Raw genomic sequence first — 21849 nt, 5'->3', positions numbered from 1 at the left:
AATCTTTTTTCAAATTATAATTTTTAAATTTTTGTTCACAAAATAATAATTTGAAGAAAGATTATAATTTTAAGAATAAAAAATACTTTTTCCAGAATTAAATTTTTTTTTTTTGTTATTACCTGGTGTGCGAAATTCAATTGTTATTTGATCGACTGTGACTCGACTCTCTCGTTCGACACGACGAAAAGCGACGTCATGCCAAACACCATCGTCGACACGAACTTTTGAGGCCTTCACCTTGATTGGCCCACTTCCCAGATCGGCATGTAGGTAAAGGTGTCCATTTAAAATTTCAAAAGCAAACAAGTCAGGCTGAAAGATAAAAAAAATAATCTTTATTAATCTCTAAAAATACAATAAGTTTTATTCAATAGAAACTATTCTTTCAAACAGAAAACAAAAAATACTTATTTAAATTTCCCGCTAAAATTTTAAAGCGGGAAATTTAAAAATAAAAAAAATTAACAGTTAATTGTTAAATAAATTTTTTAAATTTCGAAATTTAGAAATTATTTTTTCTCTTTAAGTAAAGAGAAAATTTTAATTAAAAAATAGAAAAGAAAAATTTTTTTTTTAAGTTTTTATAATTTAAATTTATTTTTGCAATTATGTCAAATGAAATTTAATGAAATTGCGCATTAGATTTGTGATAAATAGTTAAAATGAAGGGGTGGGGAGGAATCGTTTAATGACGAAGCAATTAAAGGCTCTCTAATTAAACTTTGCTGTGAATTAAAAAAACAGAAAAGGACCTCGGAAAAATGACAGAAAAGCGACTCGTTTCATTTCCAATGTTGAGGGAGAGGAAATTGTGTTTCGATAATTGAATTACAGTTAACCGACGAACTTTCATGTACACAGTTGGTAACGCGCTTTGCAAAAATGTATTTTTGCATCGGGTTTTTGAATGCTCGTTATTTCCTCAAAAAAAAAAATTGCAAAGAACGAAGAAAATTTTTTTTAAACTGTTACTTTTAACAGTAATTGTCAGTAATGTGTCCGTTCGTTCCTCACTTTTTTTTACTAAAGGGGAGAGGGGGTAATTTTCATTTTCTTTTTTTCTTGAAAAAAAATATAATTTTCCATAATTGGCAATTTAATTCTTTTTATCGTTTAGGTGAAAAAAAAGAAAATCATATAAAACTCGTCTGTTGAGAAAGAGAAAAAAAATACACAAAAAAAAGGGGAAAAAAATTAAAGAAATGAAGTACTGATTGGAGTTTCCCGCTTGATTGCATTTTATTGCTGCAAATCGACTTTCCACCAAGTTTTTATTCCGCTGAAACAACTCAAGTAAACGACTTTAATTTACGGTATTGCTTTTTTAATTTGAAATATCGCACTAGTTTTTTTTTGTTTTTGTTAACTAGTTGTTTTAATTTATTTGTTAATTTATTTTCCATCCGGTTAATTATTTTATCTTAAGTGACGTCTTCATTCGTTTTTATTCTGAATTTAAATTTTGCTGCGACAAAGATAAAAAAAAATTACGACAGTGTTCTAAGTTCTCCCGCTAGATGTCGCGGCGTTTGCTTAAAGATAAATTCCGCGCGAATATTTGAAAGCACTAAATGTTAAGATTGGAAATAATAAATAAAACTAGGTAAAATAGAATATTTCACAGTAGAGACGATGTTAAATTAAAAATAGAATCGATTTGGACTAATAAGAAAAATAATAATTTTAATATAATAATTTTATTAGAATTATTAATTTTTTTTTTTTTTATTATAATTATTTAACAGTTTTTGCGAAGTAATTTTACAAAACTGAATAAAGAGAAAATAAAAGAGAAAAATAAATCTAAAATAAAATATTTTCAAAATTCTTTAAATTCCACTACAATTTTTCTGTTTTTCTCAAATTTAAATTTCAAAACGACTTTATTTTGTAAGAATGATATTGTTTTATATATGGATTTGATTTTTATATATATATATATATATATATCTATATAAAATAGTGAATATAGAAAAGGAATGTCGAGAATTTTTCATTTTCTGAAAATATGGTATATTTTTCTTGATAAAGAAAGAGAGAAAAAAAAGAATAAATAAAAAAAAGGGGAAGAAACAACGAAAATATCTTGCTTTTGTGCATTATCCCTTATTCAGGTGAACGGAAAGAGTATAACATGAAGGCACTCACCCGACTCAGCGCTCCACTTCTGCTGTACATGACCAAGCCATTTGGTTCGTTGGTACGAATTTTAAAAGATATACTCCCCTGTTTGGCTGCCTTCCAGGGTGGCAAAACCTGAAACAAAAAAAAAAGACATTCTCTATCTTTCTATTGTAAAGAGTTAGAAAAAAAAATAATAAAAAAAACTTTTCAACTTAGAAAAAAAGTATTTTCCTTTTTATCCCAAATAATTCATCAGGAATCGGAAACAGATTTTTTTTGAACACAAAAATAGAATTTTATTATCTTTTTCTTTTTTACAGTTGATTTCGTAATATTTCAATCAAACAAAAATGTAGGTAGATAAAAGAAAAAAATATGTACAGTAAATTATTTTTCGTTGTTAATTTTAATTGAAATATTTTTTTGAATTTAATTTCAATTTTTAAAAAAAAATGTTATTAAAAAAAAATTCAAAAAAAATTTTTTTTTTTTTATAAGAGTACAAATTATTTTTTTTATATTCGTTATCGCGTTTCACTTTTTGGCGGAGTTTTGCGTTCTCGTATTTAGTAATAGCAACATTTATAATTGATTCGCATCAAAAATTAATTAGCAATATTTACTCTGTTAAATTAATTATTAAAACAAGTGTGTAGTATATTATTTCCAGTTTGACGAACTGTGTTTGAATTTTACGTTTTGACAAGTTGATGACAATTATATTTTCATTATATGTGAATTTTGCTAATTGATAAGCGAAATATATTCTTTAACTCAAGGGGAGTGTGTTCGAAATTAAAATGACAATTAATTTAATTAATTTGTTATTAAAGTGTATGAGAGAGATGATTTTTAAAAAAATCATACAATTAAGTATTTTTTTTCTTAATTGTAATTTTTAATTTAGGTTTTATGAAAAAATATTTTTATTGAAAAAAAAATTATATTTTAATAAATAATTTCATTATTTTCTTTATTTATCTTTTTTTTATATTCCCTTTTTTTTTTTTTTTTTTTTTTCTTATTTTACCAACCCCACATAACCTTGGAGTGCGGAATCCAAGGTATCTGTAGGCAGATTTCCCAAAAGTCCCTAAGCAAAAAAAAAAAAAAAAAAAAATACAATTTAGATAAAATTTGCCTAATAATATTCTAATTTTAGGTAGATTTTTACATTACCGACTGTAGATAATAATAAGTAGAATTTATCTACAAGATTACGCGAAATTTATACGAATTCAAATTTTTTCTGTTCTCTGATAACTTTCAGTTTAAATATAGTGCCATTGCTATCATTTTTCAAATTTTATTTTAAAAAAATTTTAGGTAGAATTTGACATTACCGACAACAGATAAAAACATTTCTTAACAATTTTTCTTCAGAATGTCAGTTATTATGTCAAATTTTTCCCAGTTTTTTTTTTGCGTTACTAAAGTAGATACCACGAATTTAAAATTAGAAAATTTTTGAAAAAAAAATTTTTTAAGATTTTTCAACAAAGTTTTTCGAAATTAATGAAACTGTATTTTTAAAATTTCCATAAAATCCACTTACTGAAATAGTAATTTAAGTGCCACAATTCTAATATTTAAATACAATCAAGAAATTTTAGGTAGAATTTGACTTTACCGACAGTAGAAACTTTTCCACCAACTTTCTCGAAATTATCAAGTCCTATTATAAAAATCTTCATAGCATCCACTATCTAAAATCATAATTTAGATGCCACAAGTTTAATATTTGAATTTAAGCGACAATTTTTAGTTAGAATTTGACATTATCGACAGTAGAGAATTTTTCAACCATTTTTCTGGCAATTATTAAGCTGTATTTTCAAAATTTCCATAAAATACACCTAGTTAAATAGTAATTTATGTGCCACAGGGCTAATATTTAAATTCAATCAATAAATTTTAGGTAGAATTTGACATTATCGACAGTAGAAAATTTTTCTACCATTTCTCTCGCAATTATTAAGGGGTATTTTCAAAATTTCCATAAAATCCACCTACTGAAATAGTAATTTAAGTGCCACAGCTCTAATATTTAAATTCAATCAATAGAATTTAGGTAGAATTTTACATTACCGATTCTAAAGACTTTTCGGCAAAGTTTCTCGAATTTAGTGAGTCGTATTTTTAAAATTTTCATACCATCCACTAACCTGAACAGTAATTTAGATGCCCCTACATTGATATTTGATTTTTAAAAAAAGATATTTAAAGTAGGATTTGTCATTTTGCCTGCAGTCGGTAATGTAGAGAACATTGTCGACATTTTTTCGAAATATTTCCAAATTTTCTAAAAAGAAATTTATTAATAATTAATGATTAGTAAATAAAATATTTTACCATCTATTTTTTTTACTAAAAATTATACTAAAAAATTCTAAAGAATAAAAAAAAATTGTTATTTCTACTAAAATTTACAATATTTTTTCGTTAATTAATTTACAATTTTCGAAGTTTTTTCATTCTATAAAAATAAAAAAAAATATTTAAATTTTTTTTAGAAAAATATTTCAACCTCCACACAAGTTTATTTATTAGGTAAATTAGTTTTCATTAAAATAAAAGAGGGGGATATGTGAAAAAATGTAATAGAAGCGTAAAACAATGGTGTGTGTGCTCATGCAGGCGAATATTTATGTTGACTGGTCGAGGTGAGATTTAAAATTCAGTGTAATGTAAACTCGACGTGTTAGCAGGACAAGCGTAAAGTGAAAAAAGAAAAAAAAAGAAAACACAAAACTAGAATCTCTTGTACGCATTATTTTTTTCATATTTTCTTTTTTATATTCACTGTGTAAAGTTAAAATAATTTTTTAACTAAAAAACTTGTTTCGCAATTTTATCTCATTTAGAAAAAAAAAATTTTTTTTAAAATAAGGAGAGAATTTATTTTCCAGTAGCTCCTCTCAATTTGTTTTTGTCGCGCGCTCACTCAGATAATGTTATAGTATGTTATTTCAAATTACATTAACAACTCAAAACTCAACAAAGTTTTAATGACCTTCCCAAGTCATTTTAATGCAAGTTGAGAGAATATTCAAAAACTTGGAAAATTAAAGTTTATCTCTCATAAAATTGTGTTCGAAGAAAAATATTTGCCTTTTAATTTTCATTTTAACCACATTTCTACTGCATCTCATTGTGTGTTATTTAAAAATTTATAATAATAACAATAGTGATGATAATAATATTATTAATAATAATACTACTAATAATAATAATAATAGTAATAATAAAAACAATAATTTTAATAATAACCAGATGTAAAATATTTTTATTTTTAATATACATATTTAAATTTTTAGTTATGGTGTCTTTGCGGTCCCCCTTAAAGGCCGTTAAAAGGACCGTTACGTAACTTTAAAATTTAAGTCAAATTTGACCTATTGTTTACTTACAGGTCAAAATTTAGGTCAAATTTGACCTTTTGTTTACTTACAGGTCAAAATACAGGTCAAATTTTACCTATTGTTTATTTACAGGTCAAAAATTAGGTCAAAATTTGCCTATTGTTTACTTATAGGTCAACATAAAGGTCAAATTTGACCTATTGTTTACTTACACGTCGAAATTTAGGTCAAATTTGACCTATTGTTTACTTACAGCTCAAAATATAAGTCAAATTTAGTTATTTTTTACTTACATATAAAAATTTAGAACAATTTTGACTTATTGTTTACTTAAAGGTCAAAATTTAGGTCAGTTTTGACCTATTGTTTACTCACAGGTCAAAATTTAGGTCACAGGTCAATTACCCTTTACCTGTAGGTCTAAAATAGGTCAAATTAACCTAAATTTTGACGTACCGCAAATGTAAATGATCTGAAATTAAAAAAATAGGTCAAATTTGACCTAAAATTCAACGTAACGTAACGGCCCCTACGGTTGACATTATTTTGAATACCTCTTGACCTTTTGTAAAATTAAAAACAGGTCAAAGTAGCCCTAAAGTTACTTTATCTTTTTTAGGTCAAAATAGGTCAAACTTGACCTAACGTTACCTTGAATGACCCTTGACCTTTTTTAAGTCAAAATAGGTAACATTTGATCTAAAGTTTAACGTAAAGTAAACGCAAATTTCGTATAAGTAAAAAAGTGGGTCAAAATTGACCTAAATTGGAATATAACGTAACGTCCCCTAGGGGTCCGTTACATTAAAGTTTTTTTTTGAATAAGCGGTGGCTGGAAATTATTTTATATTATTACAGGGATTGATAATACACTAATTATTGTGGAAGCACTTTAACAAAATTAGGGTGCTTCCACAATGGAATTAATTTTTTTTTGTTGATGGGATTTTTGATTTTTTCTTTAAACTGGAATTAATGTTGTAAAATTTTAATTTTCTAAAGATAATTTAATTAAATAGACAAAAATCAATTTATATGTTTGAATTTTCACGCACAAAAGATGACAAAAAATGTTTAATGAGGAAAAAATAATAAAAAAAAGAAAATAGAAAGGAAAAAAAGAAAAAGATCCTGCATTGTATGATGTTGATTCATAGTCGTTTAAACGTGTACTGCATTATTCATGTGGACTTACAATGTCAGACGCGTGCCTGACTGAAACTTGGCTATACTACTTAAAACAGTGAAAATACTACTTCACTGTCAGAAAAGATATTGTATTTGAAAATTTTCATTTTCTTTTACTTCTCCCTCTTTTTCTCTCTCTCTCTGTTTTTCTATTTTTTTTGTTCAGTTTTCCTAAATTTTTTTTCTTTTTTTCCCAAAAAAAACTATTTTTTTTCAATTTTTCTACCAAATCAGGAAAATTTGTTAATAACTGATAAAAAAGCAATTAATAAAAAGTTCTTCACAGATCTTTGGATATTTTTTTATTTATTATAAAATGAAAATAATTTATTTATTCTTGTTCCTTATTTTTTTTAAATAATGAAATAAAAGAAGGAAAATATATATGCAAAACTTTATATTTAATAAAATGAAAGAAACTTTTGTTACAGAAAATTTTTATTAATAATAAAAGTATGACACCTTTTTTTAACGAAAAAAAAAGAATCATCAATAAAAGAAATATAAATAAAGAAAAAAAAAATTTGTCAAATGTAGTAATAAATTTGTTTTCAAAGACAAAAAACAAATTTTCTAACGAATTTTAATGACCAACTGAGTAGGAGAAATTCTCCAGTGTGGTTTATAACTGAGCTTCCATCTCGGAGATGGGATTAGTAAATAATTTCTTTTTGAAAAGTAATTTAACTTTGCCAATCGATCTGGACGTTAAATCCAGGAACAAGAATATATATATAGTCAAAATGTATATTCAAATGAAAAAGCAACTATCAAAAAATTTATTTTTAAAAAATAATAAAATTTAACCAAAAATGTAAAAAATACAGTAAAAAAAAATAAAATTTAACTAAAATTTTAAAAATAAACAAAAAATAATAAAATTTAACGAAAATTTAAAAAATAAACTAAAAATAAATAAGTTTAACTAAAATTAAAAAAAGTACTTAAATTTAAAAAAAAGTGAATTGAATAGTTACATTACGAATAAAGGATAGAAATAAATATTCTTGAAAAATGTAAACAGAGGGATTTTGGAAATAAATTAAGAGAGAGGGGGTTGGGGGGCGAAAATCAAAGTGACGAAGAAAATAAAACGGTAAAAATTTCAAAATAACAAAAAAGGTGAACATGAGCTTTCTCTCTCTCTCTCTCTCTCTCTCTCTCTCTCCCTCTCTCCCTCTCTCACTCTCTATACAATATAATATTGGTAACTGGGAAAACAATCCTCTCATCATCAATTATTTGCTTTCACCTTTGGCTTTGAGTTTCAAGTGAACGTTCCTTGGGTTTTTTTGCAAGTTTCCAATGACTCCGGGGCTTTCAACTTTTCAAGAGCTTTCTAGAAAGTTGATTCTCTTCAACAAAAGGGTAAAAAGGAAACTCTTGAGCAAACCGTTCTACTTTCAACTTTTTTCCTTTTCTTCGTGTTAAACTTAAAAATCCTAATACAATTTGAAATTTTAAAATTTCTTTCAATAATAAATTTCGTAAAAAAGGAAAAAAAATATCCCCTATAATACACATTGCCCATTAATTTTTTTCAATTGCTAACAGGTTTAACTTTTTCGCAATATTGAATTTTTTAAGAGATACAGCCTTTCAATAATCAGAGCGACCTCAATTCTTGTTCTTCTTCTTTTTTCATTTTTAAAGTATAAGTGAAATATTGATAAGAGAGAATTTTTTATTTTCTCGTTCTAATAAGAAAGTTATTTTTAAGTTTTTTTTTTTAAGTTTTTATACTAAGAGAAGTAGAAAAAGAATTTTTGAAAATCAATGAGAGACAAATTTTGGAAGAATTAAAAGAAAAATTCCCTTTTGAATATTTAGGGTAGAATTCTACATTATCGACGATTTTTCTGCAAAGTTTCTCGAAAATAATGAGTCGTATTTTCAAATTTTGTATGTCATCCACTAAAATAAGTTGTTATTGAGATGCAACTGTTTTAATATTCTAATTTGATTGAGAAAATTTAGATAGAATTTGACTTTACCGACTGTAAAGTCTTTTTCACAAAGTTTGTTGAAATTAGTCTTTATTTCTAAATTTTCGTGTCATCCCCTAATGTAAGTCGTAATTAAGATGACACAATTTTAATATTCGATTTCAAATCAATAAATTTTAGGTAGAATTCGACTTTACCGACTGTGGAGACTTTTCTACAATCTTTCTTGAAATTAATAAGTTGTAATTAAAAATTATTTATGTTCTCCACTAACTAAATGTAGTTATCTAGATGCCACAGTTTTAATATTCGAATTGAATCAATAATATTTGGGTAGATTTCGACTTTATCGACTGTAGAGACTCTTCCATCAATTTTCTCCGAAATAATTAGTTGTATTTTCATAATTTTCTGTCTACTTACTAAAATTAGTACTAATCTAGATGCCATAACTCTAAATATTCAAATTTATTCAAAAAAATTTTGTTTGTAATTGACATTACCGACATTGAAAACTTTTCAACAAAGTTTCTCGAAAATAATAAGTCGTTTTTTTCAAATTTTTATGCCACCCGTTTACTTAAGTAGTGATCTAGGTGCCACAACTCTGATATTCGATTTAATTTAAAGAACTGAAGGAAGAATTTGACTTTACCGACTGTAGTCGGTAATGTAGAAAAGTTATTTTTTAAAACTTTTTTTAATCAAATTATTCCAATTCCAAACGGAATAATTGACTCTTAGAATTTAATTTCGAAAATCGGAATTTCCACAGGATTTCAAATACAAATTTTGATCTCAAGCTGAATTCGAACAAATTTTTGTAAATAATTCTCACCAAAAATTCGATAGAAAATAATTTCAATGAAATCCCCAGAGGTTGCAGGATAAAAAAAGGGGGTGAATTGAACCTTTTCCAAATGTGACAGATTTGTCAGTCAAAAAAAAAAATAAATAAATAAATGAATAAATTCAACGAAAATGGGAGTACATAGAAAATAATTTTGTTCTCATTCAAGTCGAGCAATCGTTTACTTTACAATGGGCTCATCGATTCGATTTCTTGGAGCCTTAGAGTCTTTGGAGTGTACTCTTGACATAACAGAGTTCCAGAGAAGTATCCAACACTAACTTAGGATCACACATACACATGTATATGTAGGTGAGAGAGAGAGAGAGAGAGAAAGAGATGGAGGGAAAGAAAGAGAGAGAAAACTGTGACACACTTTCATTGCTTGTAAGCCGAGTTGTATCCAGGTTGCAACATCAAACTTGAGACTCGCAGCTTGCACGAAGCAGTCTGTGGTTTCTGAACCCAAGAGAGCTTTACCTCAACTTTAACAGATATATGTATAAAGATATATATATAGCTTCATATGTATCTTCAACCGGTTCGTTATTTACTTTAAAATACATACAATTCCCCTGTAGATGTCAAATTTTCCTTTTTTTCACCCAACGGACATATTCCTCTACGAAATTATTACCCGAAATTTCCGATATAAAAAACTGCTTTTTTCATAAAAGAAATATTCCGTTTGGAAATATAATAATTTGATTAGAAAATTTGGAAAAAGTTTGAAAAAAATAAGTTTTCTACATTGCCGACTACAGTCGGTAAAGTCAAATTCTTCATTGAATTCTCTTAGTTAAATCGAATATTAGAGTTGTGGCACCTAGATCACTACTTAAGTAAACGGGTAGCATGAAAATTTAGAAAATACGACTTATTATTTTCGAGAAACTTTGTTGAAAACTTTTCAGAGTCGGTAATGTCAATTATAGACAAAATTTTTTTTGAATAAATTTGAATATTTAGAGTTATGGCATCTAGATCAGTACTTATTTTAGTAAGTGCCCGGAAAATTATGAAAATACAACTTATTAATTTCAAGAAAGATTGTAGAAAAGTCTCCACAGTCGGTAAAGTGGAATTCTACCTAAAATTTCGAGATTAAATTCAAATATTAAAACTGTGGCATCTAGATAACTACTTAGGTAAGTGGAGAATATAACAAATTTTAAAAATACAACTTAATAATTTTGAGAAACTTTGTTGAAAAGTCTCTATAGTCGGTAAAGTCAAATTCTACCTAAAATTTCTTAATTAAATTGAAAAATAATAGTCGAGGCATTCCTTCTATAGAAAAAAATAAACTATTTTACTAAAATTATAGTTGAAAAAATTTTCTATAAATAATATCCCAACACTTTTTTTCAGGATTTCTCAAAACTTTCCTAATTGCTTTCAGAAATGTTGTGTTTAATTCCCAACTACAATTTCAATAAATAAATATCTATAGACAAATGTCAAATTAAATTGAATGAGGTACTAAAAACTATGAGTAGCTTCTCTCTTCATAGACTGTAAGTTCTCTTGAAAGATTTTGAATAGTATTTTACTCACAGGTCAGTGGACTGATAAATACCGAGTGAAACTTGTTTGAATTCGAGTGGTTCATCCTCAGTGTGAGTCTATATATATAACAGGGGAACCTACTTGTTAGTGGACGAGATTCATATAAGTTTTAAGGGTAAAACTTGGTTGCTTGGTGGTTAAATGTCGTTAAGAACTTGTTAGCTTCAAGTTTTCGTATATTCAAAACTCGTTAGAGTTGGCCTCAGGTGAAATTTTACCCTTTAAAGTACATTGATCGAAGAAATTTTCAACCATATCATTTCAATTTAGATTTTATTTCCTATACTATAAATGGAATGGAAAATTTATTACCGAGTGCTTAAATTTTGTTTTACGAATGAAAATTTATTTCTTTTTTTATGAATTTATAATTCGTTTATATTGCATAATTCTAAAGAAAAAAAAACATGATCAATGTATTTTCCATGAGAAAATAAGAAAAAAATCCACTTACAGTAATCACTTAAAGTAAATAGTTTTTGTTTTATGAGCACTTTTATGACTTAGCGTCCGAACGGCTATTCGGCTCCTTCTACACAGGGGCGTATTTAAAGGGCTCCTAAATAAAAACTATTAGCGGTGGAGAAATTTTATTTTTTACATTCTGTTTCGTTTTTTGTTCATTAGCGAATTGATAATTGCTGACAAAATAGAAAAAGATCATTATTTCTAAAATGAAAATTTTTATTTTGAAAATAAATTTTTATTTTCAAAATAATTTGTTATTATTTTCCATAGTAAAATAAGAAAAAAACTCCTCTTACAGTAATAATTTAAAGTAAATAGTTTTCGTTTTATGAGCATTTTTATGTCTTAGCGTCCTAACGGCCATTCGGCTCTACCTCCCCAGGGGCGTATTTAAAGGGCTCCCCCATTCAAAATTATTGGGCAAACATTTTTTTTGTACTTCGATTTTTTTTCCGTCTCACTTTTTATTAATTAGCGAATATTGATGATTAAAATTTCACATTGCTGATAAAATAAATAAATTTAATAAAAAAAATAACAGAAGAAAATTTTTATTTTTTAGAATAAAAACAACTTGTATATTGTTAATATCATCTAAAAGCGGGACAAACGATGAGTTATACTAAAATACGAAAGTCAGTGATTTCAATAGAAAGACTGAAATACCATATCAAACCTGGAATTCAAGGTTGCTTGGCTAACCGATATTACCCAACAGAGAATTTAATCTAAAACCACATTTTCCCAAAAGCCCCTGACGAATCCGTTACTACTGTTCGCTTCGTCGATCCCTGTAGACGTAAAATTAATCTTCGTTTCTGCTTTCGGAAAAATATATTTCTATTTTAATACCCCATTTTATATTTTTTTCTCTGTCCCCTTATTTTTTCTTTTCATTTTCAAAATAATAAAGAAAAATTCATAAAATGTAAATTATAATAAAATTTTTCACATCAAATTTTAACCTTATTTTGAAAAAAAATACTTTTTTTTATTACAGGAATATATATTGACATTTGTTAAGTAGAGAATTGAACTCGAAATATATTGACTCACTGGTAAATATGAACCCTGTTGCGGGTAGGTCACGATCACCAAGGGATTACGTGTCAGGCAACTGATTACGTTATTCCACCCAAGGGGATTTGTGGTAAATACAGAAACTTTCACAATCAGAGAAGCACGTAAGGAGTAAGGGCAAAGTAAAATTTTTACTCAAAGAAAGCAACAAAAAATATATATTAAGAAAATAGTAAAATAGTAGACAACAAAGAAATAGTGTATAAAACTGTTTGTTTCATCAAGTTTTATGTTTCTAAAAAATAGTTTTCAATCTAAATGAAAAATACAGTATTTATAAAGTAAATTTAATTTTTCGGTCAATTTTCTCTAAAAGTATATAGTATAATTTTTATTTTTCTATAGAATTCGATTCAGTAGGATCTAATTTAGATGCCTCTGCAATTTTTTTCCGAATTTGATGATAAAAGTTATGTGCAGATTTCTGCATTATCGACACATGCTAAAATGGTATTTTCACTTTATCACTCGCTAATCGTAATAATAGAATTATTACGAAACAAAGTATCGACTGTTGGTAAAGTAGATTTTTAGATGTTTGATATTTACTTAAACAGAATATTTATTTACCGACTGTAGCAATAGCAGTGAAACAAATTGTCGGTAATTTGGAAATCTAAATTGATATTTTTACCGACTTCGGATAAAAAATAAAAGTGACACTCAAATTATCGAATTACCTTTTCAATAAGTATACAAGTTTTTTATAATAAAAATATATGTTAAAAATTAATATTTGTTAATTTTATAAAAATTTATTTTTTGCTACATAACAATTTTTTTTTGTATAGCAAATATATAATTTTTTTTTTAATTTCGTTTTTTTGTTCATAAATATTAGTAATAAAAATAAATTATTTCTTGAATTATAAATTTTTATAAAATAGTTTTTTAATGGTCAATTTTTTTTGTAACTGAAAATTGCATTGAATAAAATATTTTTTAAATTTATTTTATCCATTACTTTATTATGCTATTGAAAAAATATTAACTTTAATTTGTGTTCCTTGACAATTTTCAGTTATTTTAAATTATTATTTTTTTTTTTTTAATTATGAAAAATATTCTTACCCAGAGCCCCATCGTATCACAGCTAAAATTTCTGTATAATTGAGGAAATTTTGAGCGACCTTTTCGCGAGAGGTGATGATTTTTTTTTATAAAGGTACGAATTTAGGTATGACGTAAAAATTTTTCATTAACGAGAAAATAAAAATAAATGGGAAAAAACAATAAATCATTTATCTTTGAAAATAATTGTCCATTAGAGTTAAAATAAAAAATCATTTTCAATAGAAGGTATAAATAAAAGTTTAAAAAAATAAATTTTTATATTGATAATTGTAAATTAAAATATTAAAATAAATAAATTAATTAAAATCAATTAAAAAATAATAAAAAAAATGTAAGAACAAAAAAAAAACAATAATGAAAAACAATAAAAATTATTTTTATAAAATTATTGATACAATTTGAAAATAAAAAACAGTAAAAAGAGAATAAAAATAATAAAAAATTTTAAAATATTAAGAAAAAAGAAAATTTACATAAAACAATATGAAAATAAAAAATTTGTTTAACTTAAAAGTTCAAAAAAATAATATAAACAATTGAGAAACTTAAGAAATATTCAAAAAATTGAAAAATTTTAAGAAGAAAAATAAAAATTATATAAATTTAATAAATTAAAATAACAATTTTTTAAAGAATTGAAAAATTGAAGAATAAAATAAACATTAAAATATAAAAAATAGATAAAAATATAAGAAGAAGAAAATAATTTGAGATAGAGAGGGGAGGGGGAAGTAGTGTATGTGTGAAATGAGGTCTGAAATGTTATTTCGTAAAAAATGTTGATTTCGATTAACCATTTCTCATATTTTTTGTTTCTCATTTTCACTCAATTTTTGTTTCTTTCGCAAATTTTTCGACTCATATATATTACTTCTCTTCTTTTTTGTAAAAAATCTTATTCTTCATATATAATAAAATTAAATAATTTATTCTTCAAAAATGTTGAATTTTTTTTCTCTCCTGAAATTGAAAAAAAAGTAACTTATGCATTTTCATGCAAGCGGTGCGTTTCGTTCGATATAGAATTCCTCATGCAATTTGGTGCTCGATCTAATATTCAGGTCATTTTTCACCCCACACAGTCATTTCGCGATCTCACGTCAAGACCATTAAAAAAAAACATCAGAAAATATTTATGCCAGTGATTAATATAAAAAAAAAATTTTTTTAAATTTTCTTTTTACATAAACATTATTTAATTTATTTAATTAAAAAGAAAAAAGAATAAATAAATTTTTGTGATAAAAAAAAATTTATTAAAAATTGATTACTTTCATTATTATAAAATTTTTTTCATATTCAAATCAATGAAAAATACAGATTAAAATTAATTTTCAAAATTAAAAAATTATAGTTCAAAAAAGGTGTCGAGTTAGCTCAGTGGTAAGGCAATCGACATTTGGACCATTTGTTCAGGGTTCGAATCTTCCTAAAGGTGGTTTTTTTTCTTTAATTTATTTTTACAATGTTTTTAATTTCGCTTAAAAAAAGTAGCGTTTCTAATAAAAAAAAAATTGCCTCCAAGAAGAATTGAACCCAGAACATAGAATACAAACAGTTAGGATACTTAACCATTGAGCCAATTTAAACTATCAAACTTTGTAAATGAAAATCGTTTTCCTTTCGATTTTTTCAAACAAACAAAAATTTCACCCTCTTTTTTTCATTTCTCCAATCACTCTCTTTTTTTCCAATAAAAAATAAATTTTTCCCAATTAATCAAATTACAAAACGGAAAAAATTGTACATTTTTTCCTCTTTTAAATTACGGTAAGTTTTTTTTCTAAAGCTTATTTTCAAAAAAAATTTCAAACTCATGTGAATTCAAAAATTCACAAGTGTCGAGAGTTTCTGAAAAGTGTTTTAATTGATAATTAAAAAAAAATCGAGAAAAAAAATGTTGAATGAGTTTTTTTATGACCCAGGAGATGAAAGTATGATACGCGGTTTGGATTTCATTCGAATAAAGTTTTTCTTTTTTTTTTCTTTTAATTTTAATTTTAATTTTAATTTTTTTTTGTTAGGAAAAAATGAAGGTAGAATGCGTGCATGTGCAAAGTTGGTGATCTGTGAGTAAATTCCTAAGCTTGCTTCATAACTCTCTCGTGTATGTACAGAGACTGGTGATTATTCCTAACGATTCACAAGATGGTGAACGAAAATAGTGACTGGCAGCAATACGACTCCTCATTTTCAAATTAAAAATATAAGGAAAAAAATTTAAATAATTTTCTCATTTTACTAGTTCATGCAAAAAAAAAAATAATTGTTTAATTAAAACCAAGGAAATTTAAAAGAATAGGGAGAATAAATAAGTTTCAGTAAGAAGATAGTTTTTGAATGTATAGAATTTTTAGAGCCAATATTGTTATTTTTGGTTTAATACTGGTCCAGTACTGGCACAAACTTGGTTTAATATTTTGGACAAACTTGGTCTAATAATGGTACAAACTTGGTTCAATAATGGCTCAAACTTTGTCTATAAATGGCACAAACTTGGTCCAATATTGGTTCAAACTTTGTCCATAAATGGCACAAACTTGGTCCAATATTGGTTCAAACTTTGTCCATAAATGGCACAAACTTGGTACAATAATGGTACAAACTTGGATAAATAATGTCACAAACTTTGTCCAATATTGGCTTAAACTTGGTCCAATCATGGTACAAATTTAGACAAATAATCTCACAAATTTGGTCCAATAATGGCACAAACATTGCTTAATATTGGTTCAAACTTTGTCTATAAATGGCACAAACTTGGTCCAATAGTGGCTCAAACTTGGACAAATAATGGCACAAACTTTGTAGAATACTATTACAAATTTGGTCCAATAATGGCTCAAACTTGGTCCAATAATGGTACAAACTTGGATAAATAATGTCACAAACTTCGTAGAATACTATCACAAACTTGGTCCAATAATGGTACAAACTTGGAAAAATAATGTCACAAAACTTGTCCAATATTGCCTTAAACTTAGTCCAATAATGGCACAAACTTAGACAAATAATCTTACAAACTTGGTCCAATAATGGCACAAATTTAGACAAATAATGTCACAAACTTGGACAAATAATGTCACAAACTTGGTTTAATAATGGCATAACCTTGAACTAATAATGTCAAATTTCAACCACTATTGGCTCAAACTTGGTCTAATAATGACACAAAATTGGACAAATAATGTCACAAACTTGGTCCAATATTGGCTCAAACTTAGTCCAATAATGGTTAGCCGAGTATTCGGCTAACTAGAGTCAATCTAGTTTCAATACGGGCGTGAAATTTTCAACAATTATACACAAGAATGTTTCAAATCTGTTTCTACACTAAAAAGAAAAATTTTAATTTTTAAAGTAAAAGTAATCTTGTACAGAATTATGTAAATTAGTTTTATAAATGTTTAAAATTAATTACTAACCAGGCTATATCCTGGTTCCACCAAGGCATAGTTTTTATTTAGCCTCAGCAATTTCAAGACCTAATAGGCATTAGGAAAATTTTTTGAACCAATATTGTAACAAATTTTTTGTGCCAGCAAATTTAAGCCCAATCCTGGCTTAATACTGGCGAAATTTCTTTTCTTATATCAACTTTTCTATATTTTTATAAACTCAATGCCTATGATAACAAAAATACTTTTATTCAAAACCAGTTCAATATTGGTGAAAAAAAAATCTACAACAATATTGAATTACTATCTTGGGCCAAACTTGGCTCAATATTGACGAACAAAAAAAAAGGCTTGCAATAAAAAAAGAAGCAGAAATAATAAATAAAATAAATAAACACGATAATTTATAAAATTTGGAAAATAAAAAAAGAAAAAAAGGAAGAAGAAGTAAAGAAATTAAGAGGAGAACGTACATAGTGCCAATGGATTTTTTCTACGAGAGGTGAAGTGTTGTCAGAGGGAAGAGGGATTTGTGCGCATCGCTTCTCGCTAAAAGCTATAAAGTTCGCGTGAATTAGCCAATCAGGTGCGTGTTAGTGATAACGGCCGGCCAATCAGCGAGCCAGGGAGCTATTCTCCGAGAGGATGGCTCTCACTTGAGAAAGCTGCGGATACAGAGCTTACCAAGTGGGACTCTGGGCTGGTAAAGGTGACCACGGCGCCTTGTAGTCGCCTTGCATTCACTGTTCCCGATGCCTGCGTTTAATTACAATTCTTATAAATTCAGTCATTTTATTTCATTCTAATAGCGATATTTTCTACTTTTCTACTAATAAGCACTTTTTATTTTGTTTTTTTTAAGGAAAAATTGTATCGCTTTTTTCATAAGTGAAAAACAAAAGACACTTTTTTCATTATAGTATAAAATATAGTATAGAACAGTTGATTATAATGGTTTATAGTACCGTATAGTACATTGTAGTACAATACAGTATAATATAGTTTAGGATAGTATATTTTAGAATAGTTTGGTATAGTTTATTAAACTATAGTATAGTAAAGTTTAGCATAGTATAGTACAGAATAGTACGCCTAGTATAGTATATTTCAGTACAGTTTTGTACAGTAAAGTATAGTTTAGTATAGTACAGTATATTACTTTACTGTATAGTAAAGTAAAGTAAAGTATAGTAAAGTAAAGTAAAGTATAGTACAGTATGGTACAGTTCAGTAAAGTACAGTAAAGTATAGTACAGTAAAGTATAGTACAGTATAGTACAGTATAGTACAGTAAAGTATAGTACAGTACAGAACTGTTCAGTAAATTATTGTACAGTAAAGTATAGTACAGTTCAGTAAAGTATAGTTCAGAATAGTACAGTATAGTACAGTTCAGTAATGTATAGTTCAGAATAGTACAGTATAGTACAGTAAAGTATAGTACAGTAAAGTACAGCTTAGTATAGCATAGCACAGTATAGTACATTATAGTATAGTACATCATAAAATATAATATAATGTAACATAAAATTTTTAAATATCATGTAGCATAATGATATAAATATATATAGAAAAATATGGTCCCGAAATTTTAATAATAGAATATTTGCCGTCAGCTGAAATAAAAACTTAAATTATTGACATATGCATATAAAATATTCAGTCTTCCTGTATTTACTTTTTCTTCTTGAAAAAATCGACAAATTGTATATAAAATTTTAAAATTAAATTATAGATATTGAAAAACAATTTTTAAGTTTGATTTTTAAAAATTAAAAAAGTATTGTGTTTAATTTTTAAAAATTCGAAAACTATTTTATTATTAACTATCAACTATAGATTTTTAGTAAAAAGGTATTATTTTAAACTCACGTTCTTTTGTGGATTGCAAGTGACTATTAGGGCTTGTTTTTTATTGAAAATAATAAAGAACTAAATTTTTTTTCTTGTTTTTTTTCAGAGAAAAAAAATAAATTTCGATTCACCAGAACTTTCCATTGTTTCTATTTTCGATAAAACAGTTTTATGAACTTTTACACAACAACTGTTTCGCTGTAACAATTTTCTTGGACCATTTAAATTAATTTAATGCTAAAAGGAGTGTGACACTAATGGATATTGTAAATTTAGATTTTTTTCTCACTCCAATTTAAAAAAATGAGGTTGTATTTATCATAATTATGTTCAGTCGACTTAAAATGAAAAAAAAAGTCTAACGAAAAATTTTTTAATGTTTGAAAAAGTCTTCAATAAAAATATTAAAAAATTTTTAATTGCGAAATAAAAATGTTAAAAATTAACGATTGTAAAATAAAAAAATTACTGTTTCTTGTTTACTGAAATTTTAAAACAAAAAGATTTTAAACTTGAGAATTGTAAATAAAAGCAAAGGTGTTTTAAAATACAAAATTTGAAAAATAAGAATCAGAATAAAAACAACAATGTTAATTAATCTATAGATAAACAATCAATCAAATTTAAAGAGAGAGAGAGAGAGAACAGGAGTGGGAAATAAACAACAAAAATTAAAATAACATAAAATATTGACTCTCATTGTAAACACATTTAAATTGAAATTAATATTCTTCTAATAACATTTATTGAGTTTTAAATTTAAATCAAATTTACTTTCTTTTTTGTTGTTGTTGTTGTTTTAATGTAAATTGATGATGTATTTTATAAACATCACGTTATACATTGCAAAATTAATGAGAATAAAATTCATTATAAAATGAATTCATCAGAAAAACCAACCAAACTATTAATCAAAGTCATCAATATTAAAAGTTTTAGTATACAATAAAACAAGACATTTAATACCATTTTTGACGTATAGAAGTAATAATTCAAAAATGAAAACTGCATTCAACATTAATTGCATGAGAATAAATATAACGATTAAATGAGCGGGGGTGGCAGTGGGGAGGGGGGATAGTAAGTTCGATATCGAATTATACATGAGAGAATACGTTTCTATTCTCACTCAATATTCGTTTATTATTTCTAAGATCTTTTGCTCTTTCTTATATTTTTAAATATTCAATAACCATTTATGTCACTTTCTTTTAATAAATATTCATTTTTGTTCAACAAAAAATTGTCAATTTAATTTATTTAATTTATTTCAATAAATTTTTAATTACAATTATTTATGAAAATTGTTTAAATAATTAATTTAATTAAAATAATTATTTAATTGATTGAACAAAATATTCCCTTTTAAAAAAAGCAAACATTTAGTTTTTTTGACGCCAGGTACAATGGAATTGCAACAAAATGACGTGACTGTAAATTTTTATTGAATTGCTTCGATACGATGAGAGATTTTACATGTTATTTTTTCTTTTTTTTACTTCACTTTTTATCGAAATCGGGCTCAAGTGGTGCTTGAGTTAATGTCAGTTCATGCCGACAACGATCGAGTGCAAAAAAAAGTTTAATTTACCCTCGAACATAAAACGAGGCGTCCCCGGTCAACGCTCTTTGATTAAGCGATTAGTTTCAGTAAAAAAAAACTCCCGAGGAAAAATGAACAAAAAAAAAAACTTGAGTACCTTTTGTCAAAACTGAGTTCGATATAAAATGTAACGATTTTTAATATTTTAATAGAAAAAAAAAGAATAGACTCTGAATTTTAATAAAAAAAAGAAAAATTGGAAAGTGTAGACAGAATTTTTTTTTTCATTTCATGAAAATAAAGTAATAAAAAATTAAAAATATAAAAAGAAAAATTATTAGTAATAAATGGTAATGAAAATTATTTTGTTAATTAAATTTCAAAATCTGAGAGAATATTCATTTGAAAAAATATGAAATTAATATTGATTGATTAATATTTTACAGTTACCTTTACAACTAATGGTAAATTTATAAAATTTCATTAAAAACTAACGAGACAGTTTTTTTTTAAAATCCAATTTCAAGAGAAAAATTGTAATCTCTCTGGATTTTTTTTTTGAAAGTTTGCCCAATAAAAATGGCTCGCAAGAGAGAATCGACGGTCGAAAGTTTTATAAAATAATAAATGACTGGGATCGGCTCCTTAATTGAAAGTGTCAGCGTCGTTTATTAGGAAAGACGTCGAATTGGCAGTTTGCACGGTAGACGCGTGTCCGGGCATTAAAGTTGTACCATGAATATAGCGCTTAAAAGAGAGAGAGAGAGAGAGAAGATTTCAAGCGATTGAAAATGTAAAACTTCTGCATATCGTTAACGCTGCATAACGTGCGGCAAAACTTTGTACTAATAGATGAGGAGCACGAGCTCACCTTATTGCGAAACTTAATTCATAAAGGCGTTGGTAGATGAGATCCGATGAGAAATGATTCTCAACTTGAACTTAAAACTCACACCATTTTTTTCTCTCCATAATCTTTATATATATACACACATTTTATTACTTTTAACTCGGGGACAAAAATTTTATCCTATACTTTTATATTGTCCTTAACAAGGTTGTAATAATGAGAAGAATTCCTTTTTTTTACAAGAAATGATAATTTTTCTTTTTCTTTTATTAAAACTTATATTTATATATTTTTCTTCAACTTTTACTAACCAAAAATTCTGATAAACTTTTATTTTTCAACAGAATCTATTCGATTTTTAATAAAAAAAAAAAAAAATGTCCGCCATTTTGTATTTTTAAAAACAAACATCATATTCTTATTCAGCGACCCAAAAAACCTCCGTGTAACAAGTTTGAACCGAATTCGTAAGATTTTGAAGAAAATGTCCGCCATATTGGATCCGCCATTTTGAATTTTTAAAAACGGATGTCAGATATG

At 26.1% G+C, this 21849-nt stretch overlaps 1 protein-coding gene across 10 annotated transcripts in view; it reads right to left on the bottom strand.

Annotated features, from left to right (window-relative positions):
* Positions 1-21849, bottom strand: part of LOC122498227 (neurexin-1) — a 413730-nt gene that overhangs the window by 119123 nt on the left and 272758 nt on the right. For 8 of the 10 annotated variants that reach the window (XM_043605873.1, XM_043605868.1, XM_043605865.1 and 5 more), the window contains 3 exons: positions 17747-17818; positions 2152-2259; positions 123-315 (listed from right to left, as the gene is read on the bottom strand). In XM_043605873.1, coding sequence (XP_043461808.1) covers positions 123-315; positions 2152-2259; positions 17747-17818 — 373 coding nt within the window. The remainder of the gene's footprint in view (positions 1-122; positions 316-2151; positions 2260-17746; positions 17819-21849) is intronic. The other 2 variants (XM_043605871.1, XM_043605872.1) reach the window with 1 other exon arrangement.

The sequence above is a fragment of the Leptopilina heterotoma genome, unplaced genomic scaffold (assembly GCF_015476425.1).
Source record: "Leptopilina heterotoma isolate Lh14 unplaced genomic scaffold, ASM1547642v1 Lhet_144, whole genome shotgun sequence".
Lineage (NCBI taxonomy): Eukaryota > Metazoa > Arthropoda > Insecta > Hymenoptera > Figitidae > Leptopilina > Leptopilina heterotoma.
The sequence above is the reverse complement of the archived record's forward strand: the minus strand, read 5'-3'. Positions and strand labels throughout refer to the sequence as shown.